Source organism: Falco peregrinus, chromosome 8, assembly GCF_023634155.1.
Source record: "Falco peregrinus isolate bFalPer1 chromosome 8, bFalPer1.pri, whole genome shotgun sequence".
NCBI lineage: Eukaryota > Metazoa > Chordata > Aves > Falconiformes > Falconidae > Falco > Falco peregrinus.
The window spans coordinates 42,034,376-42,062,176 of record NC_073728.1 but is presented as its reverse complement, the minus strand read 5'-3'; the positions used below and the strand labels follow the sequence as shown (position 1 = coordinate 42,062,176).

The following is a 27,801-nucleotide window of genomic DNA, read 5'->3' as shown; positions in this document are numbered from 1 at the left end:
CACCCCCTCGTGCTGGACACTACTTTGGACGTGGTGTGGTGGCCTCAGGACTGCCAGTCTGCACTCCCCTGCCATTGCAGCTACACAGCTGAGCTGGACATTACAAGAGAAAACCCAAACTTAGTTTTTGTGTAAAAATAAATGCAATTTAAAAGTACATTTTTTTTATTGGTATTAGATATCAATATAAAAATGTTTTCCATATATGTGTGTTTCGTTTCTTTGTTTAAACTTCCAGGTCTGTCTCAGTGTTCTTCCAGGTTTTTTTCCTGAATAGACTGAATAGGAGTTTATATGCTATTTTATGCTTGAATCACTAACTGTGATTCAAGAGTGAGAAGAATCAGTCACTAACTGGTTCTTTTTATAGGCGATATTTATTGAACTTTGGGCTTTTAATATCACTGCCATAATTTGGAGACTATTTTACTCTCATTTACTGAGTAGGATCTTTTAATATGTAGGACAGGTAGTGTCTTTGTAAATGTGAAAGCCATATCAGTCAGATAAGGCTGTATGAATTCTTTTTTTAACAGTAAACTGCATTTCATCAGGTGAATACTTTCTCACACTAAAATCTCTGTGGTTTCAGATGCTAAGTTGTCTGGAGGTTTTACCACAGGTCCTGCTAGGATCAAAAAGAAAACTTGACTAAAGCTTACTGAACATTTTTTCTGCCTATAGTACAAGTACAAAGAAGGCTATCGCAAGCAGTTGGGCCACCATATCGGAGCCCGTAACATAGAGGATGATCCGAAGATGATGTGGTCAATGCACGTAGCCAAGATCCAGAGTGACAGGGAGTACAAGAAAGCTTTTGAGAAGACCAAGACACACTTTAGTAGCCCAGTGGACATGCTGGGAATTGTGTTGGCCAAGAAATGTCAGGAGCTGGTCAGTGACATTGATTACCGCCACTATCTGCATCAGTGGACCTGTCTGCCGGACCAGAATGATGTTATCCATGCTAAGAAGGCCTATGATCTCCAGAGTGATGTGAGTACTCACTGATAGATGTTGGAGTTCTAAAGTGTTTGTAATTTCCTTGGAATATAAACTATAGAAGCTGCTTGAGCTGTCTCTTTCATTTAGTGTTTTTCACATTGTGTTTTTTTTTACCTATTCTAAGCAAGGGCATAATATTTTTAGAAGTTAATGGATCTGTTTGTAAGGACATTTGCGTATAATGAACGTTTATATACGTCTAATCACTTAGCCAAACATTGAATTAGCTGCGTATAATCCTTCATAACAGACAATCTTAATACCTTTTTATACAGATCAGGTGAACATAAAGAGGAAATTGCCTAGTATGACCTTTTTTTAGTTGCGTGACTTTAGTGGAGAGAATTTCTTTTTCTTGGAGAAAATGGTTTAAATTCAGACCTGCTGTTCTTAGTGGGTGACCATTTTTTTGCTGTGAACAAATGTTAGAGGAAAAGCTTATACTGACCTTCAGGGTTTTGTTTTAATCCTATTACTCTTTGCCCATTCCCCAACATGTTCTTGGGGGAGTGATATCTCTTGAAGACAGATATAGGGTTCTGAATCTTGGTTGCTAACAGAGAGTGTTTTGCAGATTGAACTAGGAGGAAGGCACCTTCCAGAAAGCAAGCATTAAAGTGCATGGTATATATGAAATGTTTAACTGGCACTATTAATGAGACAGCTGTCTTTGTATTTTGTAATAGAACTGCTACAAGTCTGACCTTGAATGGTTAAAGGGCATTGGTTGGGTCCCAATTGGTTCCTTGGAAGTTGAAAAAGCCAAGAAGGCGGGAGAGATCTTGAGTGACAAAATATACCGTCAGCCTCCAGACACAATCAAGTTCACTAGCGTCACTGATTCTCTAGGGATGGTCTTAGCCAAGCAGAATGCAGAGACGATGAATAAGGTGAGTCTTGATTTGTTTAGGTAACATGTCAGCAGTCTCTGCCTAAGCCTTGGAAACAGGACTAGAAATACAGATGTGTGGTTGAGATTTCAGCACGGCAAGGCTTTAAAAGTATAAGTTACATTCTTAGTATATCAACAGGTAACTTATTTTTCAGCAAGTGCGAATTTAATATGTTCTTCTAAATTACCAAGTTAAATTGGAATTATCAGTTGTGAAGCTTTCCACATGCTCTACTGTGCATCTAGTAATGTATTACTTTTATTTAATTTTTAATATAGCTATTTTCCTTATAAATCTAATAATTATCAAGTTTATCTACTAATCTAGTAATTAATAAAGTACTTGTTTTAGGGCAGTCTTTGACATAACAGTATTTCAAATAATTCCCTGTAGTACTTAAATTGTAAGAGTTTTTCTGAATCTGTGGCCCTGGTCTCAATCCTATTTATGTCAATACAAACATTTCCTTTTTTGAACAGGCCTTGTTCCTAGAGTTTAGATCTCTGTGTGTCTGATTCTCTGCCTTTTTTTTTTAACTGTTTTTTTTTTTTAACAGAATTTTATAGCATTCCTTCTAGGTTACTAATTCTTAACCTGAATATTAAGCACCTAGAGAAGTGAATATAAAATCTCATTGCTATATAAGGAATAAGGATTTTTTAGACTTGGAGTACAGATCTGTAATTCTTCTTATGTTGTAGGAGATCTCCAAGTAGTTACTGGTTTTTTCCCCCCTTTAACATATGTTATTTCTCCTGCAGCGTTTATATACTGAGGCCTGGGATAAAGACAAGACACAAATCCACATAATGCCTGACACACCTGAAATTACACTGGCAAAACAGAACATGCAAAACTACAGTGTGGTGAGTGCGTTAGCTCTACAAACATAGCTGATCTGTTTCGTGTCTGGATCGGCAGTATTCTGATAAAACTTATATAGATGATACCCTGGGTTTCTTTAAGTAACCCCCAATATTTATCCTCAAAATTGTGACTTTAAAAACATTGTTTACATATTTGTACAGTAGTGCATACATACAACAGTGAGCACTGTTGAGAATAAATTTTATGAGAAGTTGTGTGTCTCCAGTGAATTTCTGGGACTCATTTCACCAGTGTGTATACTCTTGGGAAGGCACAAAAATAATTCCAACTTTGGAAATACCAAAAAGGTAATTTAGAGCACAATTCTGAAGAGCAGTGATTCCACTGTTCAGTGTTAGTTTAGGCAAATAAATTGACATCACCAGGAGGTGGCTTTAAAAAGTAGATTTTACTCCACTTGTTTAAAAGAATAGTTTATCTCTAAAATTGTAACCAATGTTATGTTATTTAAAGTATTGAAAGAAAGAGATCGTTTGCTAAATACATTCACTATGATTTTCCTTTTATATGAATTTGTATCAGCTGCTGGTAACTACTTGAGTTAAGAAAGTTAGATAAAACTGTGTTAGAACAAATCTTACAACAGTTTTTAAAATATACTGTACTTACTAGCAGTGTGTTTTGCATAGAATGCAATATATGGAACTTACTTACATGAATCCCATTGTTTAATTCTTCACTTAGAAACTCTACAAACAGGCCATGGAAGAAGAAAAAAAGAAAGGCTATGATTTGAGAAGCGATGCTATCCCCATTCAAGCTGCCAAAGCATCCAGGCAAATTGCCAGTGATGTAAGAAACTGCTTTTTTTTCTTTGTGTGCTGATGTCTGATCTCTGCAACCTGAAAGTTATCAGCTGGATTCTGTAAAAGGCATATCAATTAAAATGTGATCGCAAATAATAGATTTTTGGAAGCAAATTATTATGTATGTTTGAAGGCTTAATAGTAATAATTAAATGTTGAGAAGTTATAAGGACAGTATAACGCTGCTGTCATGTTAGTTTTATAGCAACTCAGAAACCTGTATCTTTAATTAAATCTTAACAGTAAGTGTATTATTATAGTTTATTAAATATATTTGATCCTTATTAAGAGAGGGTTATTTCTCGTTAATATTAGTGAAGAGTGTTTTTTTAAAAAAAAAACTTACCTAACCTTTATTTATGGTTCTAACACAATTCTCTATAAAGTTTAATGTAAGAATCCATGGTATTAGCCCCAGAATTGCTTTGACAGTGAGGTTTTTTTGACTGTAAATTATAGAGAAATTTAGAGGGTTTATTATTAGAAATACTTAATATGAGTAACTGGTATTTAGAGGTGTTATATAGTATCTTAACTTCTATTTCAGTACAAGTACAAAGAAGGCTATCGCAAGCAGCTGGGCCATCATATTGGAGCCCGTAACATAGAGGATGATCCGAAGATGATGTGGTCAATGCACGTAGCCAAGATCCAGAGTGACAGGGAGTACAAGAAAGCCTTTGAGAAGACCAAGACACACTTTAGTAGTCCAGTGGACATGCTGGGAATTGTGTTGGCCAAGAAATGTCAGGAGCTGGTCAGTGACATTGATTACCGCCACTATCTGCATCAGTGGACCTGTCTGCCGGACCAGAATGATGTTATCCATGCTAAGAAGGCCTATGATCTCCAGAGTGATGTAAGCTCTTTGCAATTTAATTTTTGGTGAGAAATGTATTAGATATTTTACATAGGTGAATGAGGCCATAACATACCAATGTGCTAGAGCCAAATTTTCAATACTTATTTCTAAGTTTCATGGCTAACTGAAACTCCGATCTCCAACTGTATATGCTAACTAATTGACATAAATTAAATAAATTAAATAACTAACTAACAGAAATTAAATTCTGTAATTCCAGAATTTGGGCTATTTATCAATTATCATTCTGTGAAAATTCAATAATGATTTCACCCTTAATGTAGATGAAATGCAGTTATTTTTTCTTAGATTTTATTCAGGATTTTGAACTTATTTTAATTAAAATTTGATAGTGAGTTCACTTAACTTTGAAAAGATGTACTCTGTAAATTGTATTATTATTTTTAGAATTACCTCTGGGTTTTTTTTTTGTGATAGAACTGCTACAAGTCTGACCTTGAATGGTTAAAGGGCATTGGTTGGGTCCCAATTGGTTCCTTGGAAGTTGAAAAAGCCAAGAAGGCGGGAGAGATCTTGAGTGACAAAATATACCGTCAGCCTCCAGACACAATCAAGTTCACTAGCGTCACTGATTCTCTAGGGATGGTCTTAGCCAAGCAGAATGCAGAGACGATGAATAAGGTGAGTCTTGATTTGTTTAGGTAACATGTCAGCAGTCTCTGCCTAAGCTCTGGTAACAGGTCTAGAAATATAACGATCACAAGTAATGCTAAATTTCAGAGAAGATGCATTTTCAAATGGTGTGCTCTGCTTATTTCAGTCAAAACTATTAGGCCATGTAATGGAAGGCTCAACTTCATCATGATATTCTGCATACGTTTTAATCTGTTCTTTCACATGTCTGTGCATTGAGCATTAATAACCCTTAAGTAATGTGGCAATTTTCTAAGCATTGTTAAATTTCCTCAGATAATTATCTTTTTAGTAATGGTATCTCTACCTGATTAAATATGTAACCATTTATTCATGCTGTATTTCTTACAATTTACATAGTATGCTCTATGTTGTACTTGTTTAATGAGATATTAATTTGTTTTGGATTGTAATACTAATCTCTTCCTGTATTCTTAGCGTTTATACACTGAAGCATGGAATAAAGATAAGACCATGGTTCATGTCATGCCTGACACACCAGAAATCCTGCTAGCTAAACAAAACCAAGTAAACTACAGTCAGGTGAGTAAAACTGAAGAAATGAGAGAATTAAACAATTTCTTACAAGTACAATTTTGTCATCTCTGACTTTTAATTAAATATTATAATATTGTTTTGTTTATTTTCACAAATTGACAGCTCCATTGCTAAAATCAGAGTTGTTCTTTCACTAGAATTTACCTCCTGGGTATATAATTGGGCTTTAGAATATGTTATCTGCCATAACTAAGAAATCATTTCTATAGCAAGGTATGGAAATAAATAATTTATCTTTCAGAATATTTCTTTCTTTGCCTTCCCTAAATGATTTCCAGTTTCCAAACATCAACAATACAATTATAAGTTCTTTGAAATCTGCATTTTTTAATTTTATTTTCTAGAGAAGATAGAGCTATGTTCAGACATTTAAGTTGCCTAAACATTAACAATATTCTTTAGGGACTTAATTTGTTTTATTGCACACACGTGCTTAACTGAATGGTAAATTTTTTTTAAACAAACGTGAATATTTTTTCTCACAGAAAATGTACAAACTAGCTTTGGAGGAATCGAAGAAGAAGGGTCATGATTTGCGTTTTGATGCCATTCCTATTCAAGCTGCCAGAGCATCCAGAGAGATTGCCAGTGATGTAAGCATTTTATTTTTTTTTTATCCTGTCTGTATGGATTTGATAATGGAAAAGAATCAGAATGTATATTCATTTGTTTGTTAATGTAATATCTTAAGTTTATAGAATAGGTAATACTGGAATCCAGTGATTCTTCAGCATGCGTTTACTACATGAAAGGAGTTAAGTAGACAGTATTTTATGCCTGAGGTATATATCACACTAATAAATACAGAAAATGAGGATTATTTCTATGCCCCCTGTAACAGTTCCATTAATGTCCATGGATGTTCAAGCAGGGTACTCAGTAAGGCCTATGAGTCTATGCTAGCGTTAGTCAAATTAATTTCTGATTCAAAATAGGAAATACTTTAAAATCTTTCCCCAAAATAGATATATTAGTAAATCAGTTCTAAAAGTTCTGAATTGTTGTCTTTTCCTGAAGAAAAAATAGTTTTGTTTAAGTGTCATACTGAAATTCATGATGTGTGAATATAAAAAACAGGAGAAAACCCCCATAATGACTGACAAGTTTTGCTTCTGGGATGAGGAAATATCACTAACAGACAGAGTAAAACAGCTTTTTATGCTCCTTGTTTTTCTATGATGATTAATATTTAACTGTTAGTATTAAGACCAACTCAGACTGTCTTCATCAAGGTGTTTTGTAATAAATTTCTAAAATAAGTGAATCTTTACAATTAATCTTAATAGTAAAAGAATGTGGAATATCAAACTTTTTAGTAAGGATGTGACATTAAGTGTTTAGTTAATTAAGTGTGATATAGTTACATAAAAAAATCAGAGATAATGATTTCTGTAATAAAAATCCTTTTTATGTGAAAACTACTAAAAGAGTAGAAAGACCTAAACCATATTTTTCTCTAAACAAAATACTAATGATTATGTTAAACTGTGTGAATTATTTATAATTATTTATAAATTTATAAATATACCATGTGAATATGAATGTACATTATTTCAGTACAAGTACAAAGAAGGCTATCGCAAGCAGCTGGGCCATCATATTGGAGCCCGTAACATAGAGGATGATCCGAAGATGATGTGGTCAATGCACGTAGCCAAGATCCAGAGTGACAGGGAGTACAAGAAAGCCTTTGAGAAGACCAAGACACACTTTAGTAGTCCAGTGGACATGCTGGGAATTGTGTTGGCCAAGAAATGTCAGGAGCTGGTCAGTGACATTGATTACCGCCACTATCTGCATCAGTGGATCTGTCTGCCGGACCAGAACGATGTTATCCATGCCAAGAAGGCCTATGATCTACAGAGTGATGTGAGTAAATAATTGAATTTTTAATACATAATTAAATATATTTGGTCTTGTGCATTATAATTTTTTAAAGATATATAATATGCCTTAATCACCTCAGACATGTTGATAAAGGTGAAATGTTTAATATTCTAACATCAAGTTTATGTTTAATCCTATTTTCTCAGTCCTTAGCCTGAGGTGTAATACGTGTGTAACTCTGGTATTTGTGGAATTCTTCAATAACTTCATTCTTTTTTTTTTATTATTATTATTTTACTGTATCTTCTAAAATAACAATTGTTCACAAACCCATATCCTACTGCTATGCAGAAATATATACAATTTTTCATATAGATTAGGATGTGCTTATTTATAATTATTTTAATATTTGATCACACTTACACATACATAATGAACTTTCAATTTTTTTTCAGGCTGTTTACAAATCAGACCTGGAATGGCTAAGGGGTATCGGATGGGTTCCTATTGGTTCCATGGAAGTTGAGAAAGCCAAGAAAGCTGGAGAAATCCTGAGTGAAAGGAAATATCGTCAACCAGCAGACCAAATTAAATTTACCAGTGTGACAGATTCTTTGGCCATGGTCTTAGCCAAACAAAATGCTGAGATAATGAACAAGGTGAGGGTGGTGGGTTTTTTTTCAAAATCACTAGCATTACTAGCTAGTAGAACTTGTTTGTGAGGTGAAAAATACAATAAAAAGTAAGGCTAAACACTTTCATTGTGGACTTAAACAAAATGAATGTCCAAATTCAGCTTTTGCATAGGAAAGCACTTATCTGAGGGCTCTGTCCAACATGAACACTGATTAAAAATGTCTGAAAAAAAATCACCTAAATCATATCTTTTTCAAGAGTAATATTAAAAATTCTGGTGAATTTCCCTCTTCCTCCCATCTAAACTGAAATCCTATTTTTACATGTCTGTTTGGAATGGTTTTCCTATTTTGTTAATGCTCCTTTACTATACAAAGTTATTCTCTGATAAAACAGGCTTAATTTTTTGTGGTTTTTAAGCAATACTGTGAAATCTGCAGAAACTACATTCCAGCAAGGTGTTATGGTATGTCCAGAGGTGGTGGTGCCATGACCATGCTATAAGATAGGATGTAGCAGAATATTGAGGCTTTTACTGCAGCTGCTATAATGATGTATTGTTAACTGAATGTCATACTGCATGATGAACAACCTATGAGGAAACAGCAGATGTTATCTGGAAGCGCAGCTTCTGCAATTTATCTCAGACCTGCAGGACGCAAGACACAAAGTATCTACTCCTTCTCTTTAATAAGAAACATCAATCAAAAAACTTGTACATTTACGGCAGAATAATGACTATAGTTTTCCTCCTACAGCAGTTTTCCAGCAATCCTAAATCGATCAATTGCTGTGCCAACTATAGCCTGAGAAATAATGAGGAAGGACAAAGTTTCCTCCTTGATCTTTGCTATGTCTGGTTATTTAAAGCTTGCTTGAGCTAGCCTTCACAGTTTGTAAAGTACTTTCTTTGGATAAATGTGTTAGTTTTGTTATATATATAGAGAGAGAGATATAGATATATCTTGTTCTGCTTCAAGATTAGTTTTCTTTTATATCACAGATATATTTTTGATAAATATTACTTTCAAATTTGCAGTCTTTCCATCATGACACATATAAAGAAATTTTTTTAAAGGGATGTGTTTTCCTGTCTCCTAGCGTTTATACACAGAAGCCTGGGATGCAGACAAAACGTCTATTCATGTCATGCCTGACACACCGTCAATTTTGCTAGCGAAGGCCAATGCAGCTAATGTCAGCCATGTAAGAACTTTTAAACATATACTAAAGTAATGGAAATTCAGAAATGAAGTAAGCATTTCTTTAACTGTAAAGATCGTCTAAAACATGCATTCATTACAATTTTAAGAAAAAACAATGAAAAGTAGAAATTCTATTTCTCAGAATATTAAGAAGCCATTTTCTGTTATCTTTTGTATAGAAACTTTATGTAGAAGCCTGGGAAGAGGCAAAAAAGAAGGGTTATGACATGAGAGCTGATGCAATTCCAATCCGAAGTGCAAAGGCATCAAGAGATATTGCGAGTGAAGTATGTTCTTCCTTTACATTTATTTTCAGTCAGCTTGAGAAACAAGAGTGAAGTAATAATGTATGTACAATGTTGAAAAAACATGATACATCAGACCCATCTTGAAAGCCTACTAACAAAGAATTCACTGCTGAAAGAAAATGGGCAACAGTTTCCAAAAGGAGCATTAAATTATAAATCCTGACATTAAGCATATATTAGAAAATAATTAACTATAATGAAAATAAACAGAAGATGTGGAACAAGAATGTGTTAGGCATTTCTGAAGTCTAAATGAGTATATTTCATAACACTACAAATACTATTTGTAATCTATACCAATATGAAATAATGAGAAATTCATCTTAGATTCACTATTTCTTTTAATACTACTTTTTTGCATTTCTAGTACAAGTACAAAGAAGCACATGAGAAGCAGAAAGGCCACTACATCGGGTGCCGAACTGCCCAGGAGGACCCCAAGCTGTCGTGGGCTGCGCGTGCCATGTTGCTGCAGAACGACCGAATTTACAGGAAGGCGTACCATGACTCCAAGTCCCAGGTCCACATACCAGTCGATGCGATGTCAGTGCGGGCAGCCAAGGAGTGCCAGACACTAGTCAGTGATGTTGACTACCGCCAGTACTTCCACCAGTGGACCTGCCTGCCTGACCAGAATGACGTGATCCATGCAAGGAAGGCCTATGACCTACAGAGTGATGTGAGTGAGAGTAACTGTAGAAAAGCCTTATGACAGATGTGTGAGGCTGTTTCTTAGTGACAATCCTAAGATTATCAATAATCTTAGGATTGCAAATATCCTTTCAAATGCACGTTCATGAGCCTGCAGTCAGTCCTGATATGTTTCTTTTAATTCATCTGGATGACCCTTTCCAAATCAGTAGTATTTTTGTCCCAGGGGCCAGAAACATTCCAGGCTGTTCATAAAGAAGCCATTTTTTTTGGTCTGCTGTAGAATGTAGCTTGCAGACTGTTTGCAGACTGCTTGCAGATCACACCACTGGTCTGCATGTAACAAGTGTCTTTAAAAGACCGGTAATTTCATTGCTGTGCAAAAAAGGGATTCAGCTGTGTGTGGGAAGGACCTGGTACACCACAGTCTCCTTGACTGCTTGCGTGTAACTGTACGAGGAGGAGCCTGGGGAAAGGCTTGTACAAAACCTCTCTGCACATAATGTTGTTGCAGCAACATGAGTAACCCTTGGTTTATTCACAGAACGTGTACAAGTCAGACCTGGAATGGTTGCGAGGCATTGGGTGGTTGACAGAAGGTTCTGTGGATGTGGTCAAAGCAAAGAAAGCCCAGGAACTCCTGAATGAAAGGCTGTACCGCACACGACCAGACGAGCTGAAATTCACCAGCATTACTGACACGCCAGATGTTGTCCAGGCTAAGATCAATGCTTTGCAGATCAGTGACGTAAGCTTACCTTTCGTTTACCTTTGATTTATGTGATGACATTTCTTTTCTTTGTGGTGGAGAGTAGAATTTCTACCCTGGGAATGACTAATTGGAAAGTATTGCAAATCAGAATTACCAAAGAATTCCTGTTGGTTGCATTTTTCCAGTGTTCAAACCATAGTGAAATGTGATGATGCGTTCTTTCTCCGCAGCATCTGTATCGTGAAGCCTGGGATAAAGATAAGACGCAGATTACCATGCCTTCTGATACTCCCATAATGCTGCAGTCCAAAGTCAACGCTCTCAACATCAGCAATGTAAGAGAATAGAATCATTATGCATATGTAGTGTTATAAAATTGAGAGTGACAATTGTTCTTCCAGGTTTTGGCCTGTGTCTTCTAGATTTTGCTGTAAATGGTTGTGTACTGATGCCATCCTCTAATGTGCTTTTAAAAGTAGATTACATCTAGGGACAGTTTAGGCCGAGAGAGTTTTTGATGAACCAGTGAGCACTGTTTATCAATCAGACAATCATTAAGCAAGTAGGCCCGAGGCGTTGAGCTGAAATATATGCCATTGTATTCCCTCATCCATGTGAATGTGAAATTGATGAAACTGCTTTCATGGAACATGCCAGCACTGATAACTTTTGTCCTAAACTGCAGAGATTCCTGAGGGAATGACTCACAGAGTTGCCTGCGTTGCAGGACAGGTTGTGTGTTTGTGAGCAAGCTCCAAAATTCAGTGTGCGATTCCATGCAGTTCCTTCTCTGTTGGACAAAACTGGCAAATACTTTCGTGGAGTTGTTTTTTGAGTCTGTAGGCTCATCAGCCCTGACCTGTTTTGCAGATCTGTGTTGTTTCGCTCACTGGTTCAATGGCACTAACACACTGGAGATGCTGCAAAGCTAGAAACATTTCCCATTTTGCATTTTCAGCAGAACTTGACTGGGGCTTTGCCTGGAAACTCTATTTACTCCCAATCTTTCTTGATGTTGATAGTATGTTAAATATTTTTCCAAAGTACCTGATGTGATTGAATTAGACGTGAAATATTTCAAGTGCAATTACAACAGACATTTCACTTCCCCTGTTTTTGTCTTGCTTGTGCTTTGATTAATGTGTTTTTTCTGAGTTCCTTATAGTCTGACCTGCAATGGCATTCAGTTTCTGAATTTTCAGAGTCATGAAAAATAAACTAAAAAGTGCATCATTTACCCACTTGTACTAATGAATAACTAACTAATAAAAGTTGCCAGCTGAGCTGACCAAGCTTCTGTGGACTGAGATGCCACCAAAGAAGGAGCCCTCATGTTCTTAGGCTTGATGACCTGCACAGGTTGGGTGCCTCTAGATACAGGAAGGCACTTTGGTTTCTGTTCAGTCTTGTAAATGGACTGAGGCTCTCTGCCTACACTCACTGTCTTGGTAGGACTAAAAATGGCTGGTAAATAAAGAAGCCTCTAGTGGCAGTCAGGAAGCTTCATAACTTAAGTAGGGTCTGGGTATGTTTTTTAAGTAGAACAGATGCTTTGTCCCCAGTAGCTCTGACCCTGCAATCAGGTGTGTGTGAGCAGAATCTCTGTTGAACAGTCACACAAAATTCAGTGTTAGCTGTGGAGGTGTACACTCCTGTCAGCTGGATGCCTACTTGAGGCCTATGTGGTGAGCTCATACATGCGGTCAGCAGTAGTCTGTTAGAGGGGATGTAGTGATGTGTTTTCAGGAATATTTCAACTGCCTCTTTGTGGGTTTGATCTTGTACCTACTTTGAGTAATGAGTTTTCTCTTAAGACACTTGCCAGGATCATTATTGTAACCCTGCTAGTTACAGGGGGCAAAGAGAGCACCCAAGCTGTTAGTTCCAAGAGAGTAGGTTTTAAGAAAAGGCATTGGTATCAGAGAGTCTTGATGGCGCATAACAAGGGTGATCAATTTTCTTTGCAGAAACACTATCAGAAGGATTGGGATGAGGCCAAGGCGAAAAGCTATGACATGAGAGCTGATGCCATTCCCATCAAACATGCCAAGGCTTCCAGAGACATTGCTAGTGAGGTACAGTCTTCTCTTAGTCTGGTTGCTGTGTTTGCCTCTTCGTGTGTCCAGCTCAGCAGAACTAAGTGAAGTTTGGTTCACCTAGAAGTCCTGTATGGTTTTGTGCCCCTGTGTTATTTTAAAGCCTGTTGTGAACAATTCTTTATTTCTGCAGCTTGAAGCTGCCTATTGTAAGTGCTCTGTGAATAAGAGGATGTGATATACTTAAGAGACTGCTCTTTGCACTGGGTAACAAAGTGAGTTTTCAGACACCAAACAACAATTTAAAGCTGATCAGGGCGGGGCTGCAATTGTGCTTGCTGCTGAGTTCTTGCAATTCCTGTAATCACCACTATCAAATATTTTTTCTAAAGATGTGAAATGCAGCTGGTGCTCAGAGTGGTCTTACAGAGCACAAGGGTGTCTGCTTCAGTACTATTTTTCATTGTTTACGTGTGTTAAGAAAAACCAGAGAGATTTTTAAAAAATCATGGGTGACTTCTGGAATATCTTTTTTGGGAGCTTGAGGACCTGACTTTTGAGTGGACCAGAGCTTTATCTGTGCTAAGGCAGAACCTCTGGGAAACGTGTCAAAGGGGGGACAACGTAGGAAGCTGAAAAGCTGTTTGTTTGTCATGTTCATGTGAGCTATACGTGACTGTTAGTGTCGTTTCTGCATTTCTAGTACAAGTACAAAGAAACGCATGAGAAGCAGAAAGGCCACTACATCGGGTGCCGAACTGCCCAGGAGGACCCCAAGCTGTCGTGGGCTGCGCGTGCCATGTTGCTGCAGAACGACCGAATTTACAGGAAGGCGTACCATGACTCCAAGTCCCAGGTCCACATACCAGTCGATGCGATGTCAGTGCGGGCAGCCAAGGAGTGCCAGACACTAGTCAGTGATGTTGACTACCGCCAGTACTTCCACCAGTGGACCTGCCTGCCTGACCAGAATGACGTGATCCATGCAAGGAAGGCCTATGACCTACAGAGTGATGTGAGTGAGAGTAACTGTAGAAAAGCCTTATGACAGATGTGTGAGGCTGTTTCTTAGTGACAATCCTAAGATTATCAATAATCTTAGGATTGCAAATATCCTTTCAAATGCACGTTCATGAGCCTGCAGTCAGTCCTGATATGTTTCTTTTAATTCATCTGGATGACCCTTTCCAAATCAGTAGTATTTTTGTCCCAGGGGCCAGAAACATTCCAGGCTGTTCATAAAGAAGCCATTTTTTTTTGGTCTGCTGTAGAATGTAGCTTGCAGACTGTTTGCAGATCACACCACTGGTCTGCATGTAACAAGTGTCTTTAAAAGACCGGTAATTTCATTGCTGTGCAAAAAAAGGGATTCAGCTGTGTGTGGGAAGGACCTGGTACACCACAGTCTCCTTGACTGCTTGCGTGTAACTGTACGAGGAGGAGCCTGGGGAAAGGCTTGTACAAAACCTCTCTGCACATAATGTTGTTGCAGCAACATGAGTAACCCTTGGTTTATTCACAGAACGTGTACAAGTCAGACCTGGAATGGTTGCGAGGCATTGGGTGGTTGACAGAAGGTTCTGTGGATGTGGTCAAAGCAAAGAAAGCCCAGGAACTCCTGAATGAAAGGCTGTACCGCACACGACCAGACGAGCTGAAATTCACCAGCATTACTGACACGCCAGATGTTGTCCAGGCTAAGATCAATGCTTTGCAGATCAGTGACGTAAGCTTACCTTTCGTTTACCTTTGATTTATGTGATGACATTTCTTTTCTTTGTGGTGGAGAGTAGAATTTCTACCCTGGGAATGACTAATTGGAAAGTATTGCAAATCAGAATTACCAAAGAATTCCTGTTGGTTGCATTTTTCCAGTGTTCAAACCATAGTGAAATGTGATGATGCGTTCTTTCTCCGCAGCATCTGTATCGTGAAGCCTGGGATAAAGATAAGACGCAGATTACCATGCCTTCTGATACTCCCATAATGCTGCAGTCCAAAGTCAACGCTCTCAACATCAGCAATGTAAGAGAATAGAATCATTATGCATGTGAATCATTATTAAAATAAAAACGTGACAATTGTTTGTTCCATAGTACGTTTTAAGAAAAGGCATTGGTATCAGAGAGTCTTGATGGCGCATAACAAGGGTGATCAATTTTCTTTGCAGAAACACTATCAGAAGGATTGGGATGAGGCCAAGGCGAAAAGCTATGACATGAGAGCTGACGCCATTCCCATCAAACATGCCAAGGCTTCCAGAGACATTGCTAGTGAGGTACAGTCTTCTCTTAGTCTGACTGCTGTGTTTGCCTCTTCGTGTGTCCAGCTCAGCAGCAAGAAGTTAAGTTCAGGTCAAAGGGTTGAAGCTGAGGCCACGGAAAGGCTTTTGTTTGTTTGTCATGTTCATGTGAGCTATACGTGACTGTTAGTGTCGTTTCTGCATTTCTAGTACAAGTACAAAGAAACGCATGAGAAGCAGAAAGGCCACTACATCGGGTGCCGAACTGCCCAGGAGGACCCCAAGCTGTCGTGGGCTGCGCGTGCCATGTTGCTGCAGAACGACCGAATTTACAGGAAGGCGTACCATGACTCCAAGTCCCAGGTCCACATACCAGTCGATGCGATGTCAGTGCGGGCAGCCAAGGAGTGCCAGACACTAGTCAGTGATGTTGACTACCGCCAGTACTTCCACCAGTGGACCTGCCTGCCTGACCAGAATGACGTGATCCATGCAAGGAAGGCCTATGACCTACAGAGTGATGTGCGTATGCATAGACATATAGTTGTTACTACTGTTGCTGTTTAATACAGCCTTATTTTGATGGTTTGATATTATACAGTCAAAAAGGATTCTTCAGTTTTCATGTTACTGCTTTTATCTGCTCTTTTTTATTCTTCAAAAAGTTTTGGTAATATCTCTGAATTTTATAAAAGCTTTACTTACTATCTGCTGTGGTACATATGCTTTTGTAGTATTGTGATTTGAAGAGTATGGAGGATTTGTCTATCTAATGGGTCTTATGAAATAGCATTGTTTCCTGCTTTGGAATCAGGTGGCTTTTAATATTCCTGTCAATTTGGAAATTTATTTAATTGCAAGAAAACTGTTTGATAGCAGGTAAGATGTTTTAGTGGCTGATTTCAAAGTGGGAGGAGTCCATGCAGCTGATTTCCTTCCTTGGTTTTGCTGCTTATTAGACAACATCAGTCACTCTTCCTTTGTTTCAATGAACTTCAGAGGTGAGATTCATGTTCCTTGCAGAAGGATTTGCTTGATTAAAACTTAAATAATGTTGCCTGATACCACTTCAGGAATTACGCCAGTTAGCTCTAGTCCCCATTGCCTCTATAAATGTTTTTTCCTCTCCTTTTTGTCAGATATCCTGGTGGGTGGCCTGTTTTTTTGTTTAGACTTGTAAATTGTTGAAGTGACTAGAGGAATAAGTATTTTGGAGGGGATGGGAACATTCTTTAAAGATCTTAATACTTTACTTTCATTAATAGCAATTCTTTTCAGTTCTTTCCCCTATATTTAACTTCACAAGTTTCGGAATGTGTTGTTTAAGAAATGAACTATTTAAATCTGGGTTGCCAGATTGTATTCTACTTATGGCACTGAACACTTCTTGTATATGAAAAGGATTAATCTAGCTCTAGCTGATTTGACATTTTCTAAAACATGTACTGCTTCGTATAGTTTGAAGTGATTAACACAATGTTTTCCTTTTCTGACCATTTCTGATACAGGCTGTCTATAAATCAGACCTAGAGTGGCTCCGTGGAATTGGCTGGTTGCCTAATGACTCTCCAGATGTTAAGAGAGTGAAGCATGCCCAAGATCTCCTGAGTGATAATGTGTATCGTACACCTATTGAAAGCCTGAAATATACCAGTATTGTTGATACTCCAGATGTTCTTCTAGCTAAAGCGAATGCCGAACAAATCAGCATTGTACGTTACAATGTTCCTAAAATTGTTTTGAGGCTATAAACAGTAAAAGAGAAATCTCACTGCTAAAATATAAAATTGATATAAAATAGCACTGTATTTTAAGTCAAATTTAATGCTTTTCCAGACATTTTATTTTTAAAAGATGACAATTCAGGCAAGATTTATGGGATCTTATGTTATTGACAAGTGACATTCCATAATTACAATATGATAAAATGAACTATTTCAACAGCCAAAATACAAAGAAGCCTGGGAGAATGACAAGACTATGATCCATATGACATCAGACACACCTGAAATCAACCTAGCCAAGACTAATGCTGCTAATTATAGCCAGGTAGGCTTATCGTTCTATTTTCTACATTTCTATAAAATAGTATGAGTATCCTGTGATTTTTAACATTCTAAGATGTTACTTACAAAGTTGACGATCAAGACACATAGACCTCATGGAAGTCTGTCCTCATACAGGGCTCACAACAGTCCCTTCCCTCTACTGAGTATTCTTAAAGTATTTAGACATTTTAAAACAAATGCTTGCATACAGCTGTTAAAAATTTATTAATTTCATGCACCATGGAGATACTGTTTTGTTGAAATGGATGGAAGCCCAAGGCACATAAATATTTTCTAAACCTTTACAAACACCCTTCTATGCAGTATAGGTTGCAAAACTGGTGTTACAGATAATGCACATGTTTGAAAGGCAGTAAGATTTGCAGCAGTATTTATGGCTAGGAGCAGGAGTAATGCACAAAAAATTGTCACACTATTTCAGCAAACAAATGACAGTAAACTGTGCATTTCTTTAATGGCAAATGCCAGAGTATTTAGCATATGTGTGACATCTTGCTGTCTTTTCAGAAACTGTATAAAGAAGCTTGGGATGAGTTGAAGATGAGTTACGATTTGAGAGCGGATGCAATCCCAATCAAGGCAGCCAAAGCTTCTAGAGAAATTGCTAGTGATGTAAGTTCCAAAAGAGGCATCTACCTCTTCACATGCTTTAAGAGCTATTTCATGATAACTGTTAGTAATGGTGATCTTTGCTCTTTACCCAGTATAAATACAAACTGGATCATGAGAAGCAGAAGGGGCATTATGTTGGAGTTCCAAATGCAAAAGCAGATACAAAAATGCAGTTTGCCCTCAGCGTAGGCAAAGTTCAGAGTGAACTGGAATACAAGAAACACTTCGCCAAATGGAAGACACAGTGCCACCTACCAGTAGACATGCTATCTATCCTAGCAGCTAAACATGGTCAGTCTTTGGTCAGTGATGTTGATTACCGTCATTACTTGCATCAGTGGATCTGTCTTCCAGATCAGAATGATGTCATACAGGCTCGGAAAGCCTATGATCTTCAGAGTGATGTAAGTTAACATGAACACTTAGCTTAACTTATTACTGTATTTGTCTTCTTAGTCTGCTTCAGCTCAGAGTAGTGGGAATCTGCTGAATTCAGTGAATGAGCTTTGCTGTTTATTAGGAACGCAAAGTATACGCCACTGTTATATTTTGCCATTTGAGGTGTGATAAATTCAGATATAGTGCTCAGGTTAGAATTACTGCTCTCTTTTTAAACAGTGGAAGTAAGTGCCATTATTTATGAATCTTGCTGGATTGTACAGGGAACAGTAGCTAACAGCATGGACCCTATTATTTTTTCCCAGGCTATTTACAAGTCTGATTTAGAATGGCTGCGGGGAATTGGATGGTTACCAAATGATTCTGTTGGAATCAACCATGTCAAATATGCTGGAGATCTTTTGAATGAGGTAACAAAATATTTTTCAATACTAAAATTTTCTTAAGGCTACTTGTAATTTCAAGTCTTTTAATGGCTAAATACATCAATATTTTTTAAATTTTTTAAAAAAGTACAACTGGAGTATATCCATAGCATTCACTGTGTTTGGAGAGTTTTTCTTTCCATGTAAACTTTCTTGTTTTGTCTATGTATTCAGAATTGCTGTGTTAGCTATAAAATGTTCCAGTATAATCTGACTGTTCATCTTTTCTGTTCCATAGAGAAAGTACCGCACAAAAGCTGAAACTCTTCCCTTTACTCCAGTGGCAGACAGAGTTGATTATATCACAGCAAAGAACAGTGGTGAAATTCTCAGTGATGTAAGTTTGCTAGCATGTTTCCGGGCTGTTAACTTGGTGTGTATATTTACATAGAAGGTTTTTATTTTTAAAAGGATATTATTTTACCTTTAAAAAAAAAAATGCCAAAAAATTCTTGATCAGTCTCTGGGAATTCTGTGAATGTATGACATAAATATGAACAGAACTTCACTAGCTCATCTCCATCGCTTATAAGGGAAGAAGCTTCTCAAGCAGAATAACATCTTTCCTAGACATGTGAAAAGCTAGTGGTAGTTCTGCCACCAGTCCTTTCTTTCAGTCTTGGCTGATAGCATTGGTGATCATGTGTGCAAATAGCCACTTGCATTCTGGCAACCATAATGCTTAATCCTTCTCACTTTTGCCAATATGGATTTACAATTTTTAGTTAACTACTGTTACACTACTGTGTAACAATAAACACGAGCAAAACTGGTGTGCTGTCAGCTTGCCGTTCTTTGTATGTTTTTGAAGGCTAGTTTGTAAGGAGCTGGGCTGTGAACATGAAATTACGACCCACTCTCAGTTCACGAGTTTCTTTTTTTTGCTAACATGTATTAAAGAACAGGCCAAGCTAAACACATTATTAACTCAAACACCGGTAAAAGGCTGGCAGTAACAGTGATACAGTTGAATTGCATGTCATACTGCCATGCAACCACATACACACAGTTGGGCATGTCCTGTGTAGGACATGGAACATGTCTCAATGTAGATACTTGTGGCTGAGAGATGCTAGAATGTTGCATTCACATAGAGATCATGCTGAGTAAAGACATTTGCTCTTAAAAAGCTTAAAATCTATTGCCCTTGTTCAAATACTTCTTCCTTGGCTATTTGCTTTACATCCCTGAAGACCAAACAGGTGGCGTAACTTGGACTTCTGAAGTTTCTTCCCTGTCCCTGCACCTGCCTTGGAACAAGTTTTCAAAATTTTCTCTGATAAATGTTGTAATTTCTTGTCTTGTATGATTTCCTTTTTAAAAAAATACCCATTTGGATGTATATTTAATGTGTTTATCTAATATCCTTGCAAGTTCAGGGGTTTATATGTTATTTCATGCATAAAATATGGGTCTTGGTATTGTTTTCCCAATTTTGTCATGGTGCTGCAAGGCAGTAATTTCTTTCTCTGTTCTAGGTTAAATACCACAAAGCATGGAATGAGGTCAAGTCAAATTATACTCTAACAGATACACCACAGCTAGATATGGCCCGAGAGGCAGCCAGAATTCTTAATCAGGTGTGTGATCTCTCCTTGACAATTTCTATTCACATTAAATAACTCTTCTGAGGAATTTAGAAAACTTGCCTTTTTAAGAACATCCTAAAGGAAGGATTCGTTATCCTTATACTTTAATATAGATTACTATAGATTAATATAAGGTAGCAACTATCATTATAGTAGTTTTGAATTCCTCCTCCCTTTTATTTTCTACAGAATTTGTACAAGGAAAGTTGGGAGAAAGAAAAAGCCACTGGTTACCTCTTGCCTCCTGACACTGTGCAGATCTGTCACGCCAAACACTCAAATGATGTCCAAAGTGAGGTAATAATATTTCTCATTAGGAAGGCAAGTGCTTGGAAGCCTGGAAATGTTAAAGGTCTTGAAAGTTCAACAACAGACAGAAAGCTTTCCATTCAGGAAAGATTTCCATTGCTTTTCATGACCCCTGAAGTCCCCTCTCCTCTAAACAATTCAGACATCTTTGTTATTACAGGTTTTACAGTTATCAGTGCTGGAAGGTCAGATTCTCCCTTCCACCACCACTTTCTCCAGAAACAGTCCTTTCAAAGTCAACTCAGGTGGACTTCCATATTTTATAGATGCTAAATAATTGAAGTGATGATACAATTATAATATATAGCTCTGATTTAACTTTTTGGCATATTATGGAGGCTTCCTCCTTGAAAAACTGTAAGATGGTATGCATGTTACATTTTAAACTTATGCATAATGTATGTTGAAAATATTGCATGACTATTTGTTTGAATATACATTTTATCAAAAGTGTGATGTAAATACCTTAAATAAGCATCCACTCTTCAGACAGTCTCAAATAATTTGTTACAAAGATGAGGCTAAATGCACTTATTAGCAAAAATTTTTTAACAAGGCTTTCCTCTTGTGTTGAAAGTACTGTTTACTGAAAAATGGTAGCCTATTAGTCTAGAAAATTGTAGTGGAAGGACTATACGGAGTAACATTATTGTTTGTGTCCTATTATCTGGTGATGTACTGAAAACCTAAGACTGCAGTTGACAACTCCCTGTCTCATCTGTTCTTTGTGTTGACAAAGCTGTTCACAGGTTAAAAACAGAACAGATATAATCAGTGCTGATTTTGTACATGTTTCTCCCCTCTTCCATCAGCTTAAATATAAAGCTGACTATGTCAAGCAAAGAGGTCACTATGTTGGAGTTGCCAGTATGAGAGATGATCCAAAACTGGTGTGGTTTGAGCATGCAGGCGAGATCCAGAATGACAGATTGTACAAATCAGACTATCACAAAACAAAGTCCAAAATTCACATCCCTCCGGATATGGTGTCCGTTGTAGCAGCAAAGGAATGTCAGACCTTGGTCAGCGATGTCGACTACCGCCAATACCTGCATGAATGGACATGCCATCCTGACCAAAATGACTGTATTCAGGCAAGGAAGGCCTATGATCTGCAAAGTGATGTAAGTGTTATTACACACATACTGTGTCATTTCCACTTAGTTTGGTCTAAGTGTAGTGTTCATATTATGTAAGACTGAAAAATGTCATGCTAAATTATTTCTTTTCTTATTATCTTTTATGATTTAGAATATTTATAAATCAGATTTGGAATGGCTTCGTGGCTGTGGTTGGATTCCTCTGGATTCAGTGGAACATAAGAAAGTTAAGAATGCACAAGAGTTGATAAATAAGGTAAGAGAAAATATTTTAGCAGTTTGTGATTAGCTCTTCTTTCTCATGCACAGTGTTTAAGTATTTCATCTCTTTACAGAGAGCATATACAAAAGAAGCCCTTGATAACTTTTCCAATTATACCAGCGTGGTTGACACTCCTGACATTGTTTTGGCAAAGATTAACTCTGTCAATCAGAGCGATGTACGTACTTTTTTTTTAAATAGAAACTGTTGTATTACTAGAATCAGTAGATGACTTAATTGGTTTTGCTAAACTGAGTTTAGCCTTGTGTGTGTGTATGCACATGCATGCGTCATTAATAATAGACTTTTGTTGGTATAAATAAGTTTAGTAAGAAGTGACATAAATGAACAACACAATACTGCTATCCAAAATAATTTAGTATTTTTTCTGTAGAAGAATATAGCAAGTCTGTTATTTAAAGTTTACCTAAACTTTGCTTACAGTAGTTCAAAACTAAATCTTGTTCTTGGTGAACAAGTTAGTTGTGTAGTGCTAGTGGAGCTAGTGGTGTTGCTACTAAACTGTATTTGCTGATCAGCATGTTTAACTTCACTAGAATAATGTATGAATTTTGTTGTGTGACATATTTATTGATGACATTTGTCTGTGTACTATAGTGGTTGGAATGTGCTACGCAATGTTATTGAGGATATGATAACATAACACAAAATTAATGTCTACTTTTAATAGATGGACTAATTGGGATAACTTATTTCTCCTGGGGAATTAACATTGTATTTTTTTCTTTTGTAGCTAAAATACAAAGAAACATTTAACCTTGAGAAAGGCCAATATATTGGGTCTGATGATACTCCCGCACTGAACCATGCCAGAGACATGTCCTTACTATACAGTGATGTAAGATTCAATAAATAGCTAAGCTTTAATTTGTTTGTTCTGAAAGCAACATAATGTGGAGTGGACTTCAGAAAACTGTTCTGTTTCTGTCTGCTGGGAGGCTCTGGGAAAGTTATTTAATCTCTGTTTTCTTCAGTTTTTCCCACTTTGGATCATTGGGATAAGGATAATTTCCTTCCTTACTGAACTGATCTTAAAGCACTGCTGTGTGGGGTGTTTGGAAGTAGCAGTAGCAGAATTTGTGTGACAAAAATAATTTAATTGCCATCCAGCAGTATCTTCCCAGACTCCGATGAAATCTACATTTATTTTTTAATGAGAAAAATCATAGATGGTTTACATGATTAAGCAGTTACTTTTGAGTAGACTCACTAGTTTTAATGGGAAATCTATTTTTTGAAAATATTAAGTGACTACTCATTCATATGAGTAGGTGCTTCATGATTTAGTCTGAAGGTAAAATAATATAAATTAAATAAATATACTTAATATTTAACAAAATATAACATTAGAAAAGTGCCACTGGCACATAATGTTCTTATAATAAACAATATCATTACTGGAAGATTTTTCATAATTTTGGACTTACATCTATAACATTAGCAATGTCAATTTTACACTTCACTTTTAAACAAGAGTTCATATATATATTTTGGATACTTTTATTACTCTTCCAGATGAGAAATGTTGAATTCCAAATATAGTAAAGAAAGTAGAGATCAGCTCAAATTTGTGCTCAGGTACCTTCCTGAATGGGAACACTTACTCTGTTTGCCTTACACTGAATAAGTGTTCAGAGTTAACATTCTTTGTTTACTTTATTGGAACACATCGTGGAATACAGAGCTACTCAATAAAAACAGCCATATTCCATGTGTGTATAAATGGCAGAGTCAGGTTTCTTGGGATGTATAATGGATATTTTATCAAAACCTGTATATGTTGTGTTTGTCTAGAAACGCTATAAAAATGCTTGGGAAGTTAGCAAGCCCATTGGGTATACTTTGGATGAGAAATATGTTCCACTTGTTGGAGCGAAGCATGCCAACTACATAAATAGTGAGGTTAGTATGAATTTTCCATTCTTTCTCTTTTTTTTTCCTTTTTTCCTGTATGTTGTTAGAATGAACTTTCAAATTTCCTCATAAATGTTTTGCAGCTTAAATATAAGGAAATATATGAGAAGCTGAAAGGCCATTACCTGGCTGGGAAGGAGATTGGTGATTTCCCCAGTGTCATTCATTCACTAGCATTCCAGAAAATGAGGAGTGCGGTAAGGAGAATTAGTCTTGCTATAGTAATTTCCATTTTCTTTATTTTAGTGCGACATATTTAAACATAAATAGTGCAATGCTTAATAACATCAGTAAAAGTGTTTTCAACATGCTGATGTTTCCTGAATGATTATTTTGTATGTGGATTTAATAATTGAACTTGAAATTATTTAGGACATTAAGAAGTGGTTTGTTTGGCTATTACACATAGTAGAATAGGGAAAAAAACCTTTTCTCTATTTCAGTTTAAAAATCTGAGCCATAAGAAATAACACATGGCTTGGGATTCTTTTGCTGTACAAAGAAAAAAGTGTTAATTTTGAATGGAAATAGGAATTTAAGAACTAGAAAAGTAAAATGCACGTTTGGTATTTGTTATTATCACCACTCACATATAGCATATCACGCAGGGCATAAAGTTAGTATAATCCCAAGTATTCTTCATTTGGACAGGGAGATTTAACTAGATTAAAAACATATTTGTAGCATGAGACCTTTCTTATCTTGAAGTCTTGTTAATTTTCTCACCACCTGTTAAATCTGCTAATGAAGGTCATTCTTGTCCTTCTAAAACCTCATCAGAGTAAATGGTGATTAGTACTGAAGTTAAGATTTTGTCCTTTTGAATCCCGTGGGAGTTTAGCTACTAAATCCAGAAAGCATGCCTCAGATTATGCTATAATCTGTATCCTACTAAAGTCAAAATTATGCAGAAAAACACTGTTCTCTCTTCTTAGCTTTTCCCCACTCTTTCCTTTTTAGTTGGCATATAGAAAGAATTATGAAGACACCAAAGCAAATGTTCATATTCCAAGTGACATGATGAATCATGTGCTAGCAAAGAAGTGCCAATATATCCTCAGTGATCTTGAATATCGAACTTACTTCCATCAGTGGAGCTGTTCACCTGAAGAAAATGATGTTATTCAAGCCAAAAAAGCCCAGGAAATTTTGAGTGATGTATGTGTTTCCTTTATTTGTTTGACATTTTAGTAGCCTTTCATGTAATTTTTTTTTCCAAGGTATTTAATTATAAAATACATTCCAATATCTTCCATGGTATTTAAATATGAAATTAATAGCCATGGTCTTAGATTGCTTAGTAGCATAGCAAAAATTACATTTTCAGTTTTCTTTGGGACATTTTAGTGGTCTCGTTATGGATTATTCATTTGTAAATCAGAAGATTTTTTAAGTCAGCATTTATGAGACCTTCCCAGTGGTCACTGCTATCAACATTTAATCTCTTTTTGACTGGATGAGACTGTATAGAATGCTTGCCATCTGGCACATGCAGAGAAGAGATGTGGATGTGCCATGGTACAGTCAGAATGTTGCTGCACTTCAGCGATCATTATGTATTGTAATTGGGAATGCTGTAATTTGCAAAGGGACCAGGACAGTGTCCGCAATCCTCCTGGATCCAATGGGTCTGGAAAAGGCTTTTCTTTGTTCATTTGGGGTTGTATCACTCCACAGAATATAGGCTGAGTGAGTGGCACACTGAACCACAACACTTTTTCATATTATATAGTCAACAATATCTCAACTTGGGCAAACCAACCTTCCTAATAAAATCTGATGATGTGTTAATTGCCTGGCCTACTATTATGCTTTAGTATTTGGTCTAGTTTCCCGTGCAAATCCAGTGGGTAAAAAATCATTCTGTCAAACCGTAAGATGGGCTAGTCTTTTCTGTGCTCATATTTAAACTTCCAAATAGATTGGAATTACTGAATGAGCCTGGTTCAGATTCAGTGGTAACCTTCCGCCCTGACTTTGCATGAGTGGAAGGTAATGAACATTGAGAAGAAACAAGTACTACTTTCTTCAAGGTGAAGGAAAATTTCTTCCTGACTTAATAGTCTGTTTTCTTCCATATAGGTGGTATATAAAGATGACTTAAATTGGCTGAAGGGACTTGGATGTTATGTCTGGGATACTCCACAAATCCTGCATGCTAAAAAATCGTATGACCTCCAGAGCCAAGTAAGCACATTTTCCTCAAATAAGTAAATATCCACAAGATTTTTTTCTTCCATTTATGATTCACTGGGATTGACAGCTGTCCTAGTCCAGAGCAGAATGAAGTGATTCCTATCACATTAGAAATATTTTGTTCAAACTATTATAATATACTCTTACAGTTTCATCTGTAGAGACATGACCAGTTTTATTATTGAAGGAGCAGAAAAATTGGAAGAATAGAAGGACAGCAAGGTTATGTTTTTTAACAGTGAGAAGACAAAGTATTGTCTTTCTGTATGCCCTTCTGTGCACAAGATACCCTCAGTGAGACATTTGTGTTGGGAAAATAGTTGTCTCTCGCCTTGCTGATTGTACTCTTGGCCTGCTAGATGCTATACAGTAATGTACAATTTTCATTATTCCTTAGTTCAAACTGGCTGTATATTAAGTATTTCTTTCCTATGGCTTTTCACTTTTAAAGTAGGACTTAACTGGGCCATAATCCTGGGCCTCAGCTGTCCAGAATTGATTTTAAAGGAAGCTGGCAGAGGATTTCCTGGTCATTTTCATCATTTATGTTTTCTTGTGTTTTGTTTCCTTAGATAAAATATACAGCTGCAGGAAAAGAGAATCTGCAGAACTTTGGTGTTGTTACTGACACACCTCTCTATGTGACTGCTGTGCAGAGCGGTGTAAATGCTAGTGATGTGAGTCTCCCCATTTGTTCTATTGAGACTTTAACCCCTGCTCCTTCTGAGAACTGAAACAAGTTACCTGAATGTTTCATTTTACAGGTGAAATACAAGCAAGAGTACCACAAAACTAAGGACAAGTATACAACTGTGACTGAAACAGTGGATTCTGAGAGAGTTCAAAATTTGAAACATCTCTTTAGCAATGTAAGTGTTTCTGCATATTATTTTTTTTTCTGCTAAGGTGCTACTGTGTGAGATTGTTTTATTTAGTTTGTTCACACTGAAGATAAATACCCAAACATGGAGCTTATCAAGGCCAGTGATAACTCTGTGGATGCTTGAGCATGGGGAAGGTGCTGCATTTTAGGCAAAGCGCATGTTTTCTAGCTGTAGTTCCAGTCTTGTCAAAATACATGCATTGATAAATGGATTCCCTGAAGAAAATTGCACCTGAATAAAGTTAAGACCTTGTATAAGAATGGACATGAATAGTTAGAAAGCATTTGTCACCCTTTATGTGCACTGTCAAGATTAAACTAGTGTACAGCCTCTTGATATTAAGTAATAATTATGATGTATAAATAAAAACAGAAAGGCTTTTGATTTCTATTGGTTGTTGATTATTAGCCAGGAGAATAATTATGCCACTCAGACTTTCTATTTTCCCATAGAATCTCTACAAGGAAGCCTGGGAAAAAGTGAAAGCAACTGGCTACATAATGCCCACTGATGCTGTATCCCTAGCACGTGCAAAAGAACTGAAGCATAATGCTAGTATTGTAAGTAAATAAAATAATTTCTTCTTTTTTTAATTCAGATCATCAATTCTAGGAATAAAAAAGTTTGGGTTTTTTTTAATTATCTTCTGGTTTTAATTTAGATATACTATGTATCTGTTTTCTGTGACGGTCATTTGGATAACAGATAGTCCTTTGCTGCTTCTTTTCATGGAAAGAA

General features: G+C 36.7%; 1 protein-coding gene across 1 annotated transcript in view; it reads left to right on the top strand.

The window, feature by feature from the left end:
- NEB (nebulin) overlaps positions 1-27,801 on the top strand; it is a 131,311-nt gene that overhangs the window by 53,667 nt on the left and 49,843 nt on the right. The window contains exons 51-90 of the mRNA XM_055812137.1: positions 685-996; positions 1,692-1,895; positions 2,660-2,764; positions 3,471-3,578; positions 4,140-4,451; positions 4,893-5,096; positions 5,547-5,651; positions 6,152-6,259; positions 7,224-7,535; positions 7,949-8,152; positions 9,231-9,335; positions 9,514-9,621; positions 10,010-10,321; positions 10,838-11,041; positions 11,236-11,340; positions 12,973-13,080; positions 13,745-14,056; positions 14,564-14,767; positions 14,962-15,066; positions 15,212-15,319; positions 15,494-15,805; positions 16,792-16,995; positions 17,228-17,332; positions 17,860-17,964; positions 18,057-18,368; positions 18,669-18,773; positions 19,027-19,125; positions 20,267-20,368; positions 20,567-20,674; positions 21,499-21,810; positions 21,938-22,042; positions 22,122-22,226; positions 22,803-22,907; positions 23,864-23,971; positions 24,067-24,180; positions 24,944-25,141; positions 26,066-26,170; positions 26,752-26,856; positions 26,944-27,048; positions 27,516-27,623. Coding sequence (XP_055668112.1) covers positions 685-996; positions 1,692-1,895; positions 2,660-2,764; positions 3,471-3,578; positions 4,140-4,451; positions 4,893-5,096; positions 5,547-5,651; positions 6,152-6,259; positions 7,224-7,535; positions 7,949-8,152; positions 9,231-9,335; positions 9,514-9,621; positions 10,010-10,321; positions 10,838-11,041; positions 11,236-11,340; positions 12,973-13,080; positions 13,745-14,056; positions 14,564-14,767; positions 14,962-15,066; positions 15,212-15,319; positions 15,494-15,805; positions 16,792-16,995; positions 17,228-17,332; positions 17,860-17,964; positions 18,057-18,368; positions 18,669-18,773; positions 19,027-19,125; positions 20,267-20,368; positions 20,567-20,674; positions 21,499-21,810; positions 21,938-22,042; positions 22,122-22,226; positions 22,803-22,907; positions 23,864-23,971; positions 24,067-24,180; positions 24,944-25,141; positions 26,066-26,170; positions 26,752-26,856; positions 26,944-27,048; positions 27,516-27,623 — 6,567 coding nt within the window. The remainder of the gene's footprint in view (positions 1-684; positions 997-1,691; positions 1,896-2,659; positions 2,765-3,470; positions 3,579-4,139; positions 4,452-4,892; positions 5,097-5,546; positions 5,652-6,151; positions 6,260-7,223; positions 7,536-7,948; positions 8,153-9,230; positions 9,336-9,513; positions 9,622-10,009; positions 10,322-10,837; positions 11,042-11,235; positions 11,341-12,972; positions 13,081-13,744; positions 14,057-14,563; positions 14,768-14,961; positions 15,067-15,211; positions 15,320-15,493; positions 15,806-16,791; positions 16,996-17,227; positions 17,333-17,859; positions 17,965-18,056; positions 18,369-18,668; positions 18,774-19,026; positions 19,126-20,266; positions 20,369-20,566; positions 20,675-21,498; positions 21,811-21,937; positions 22,043-22,121; positions 22,227-22,802; positions 22,908-23,863; positions 23,972-24,066; positions 24,181-24,943; positions 25,142-26,065; positions 26,171-26,751; positions 26,857-26,943; positions 27,049-27,515; positions 27,624-27,801) is intronic.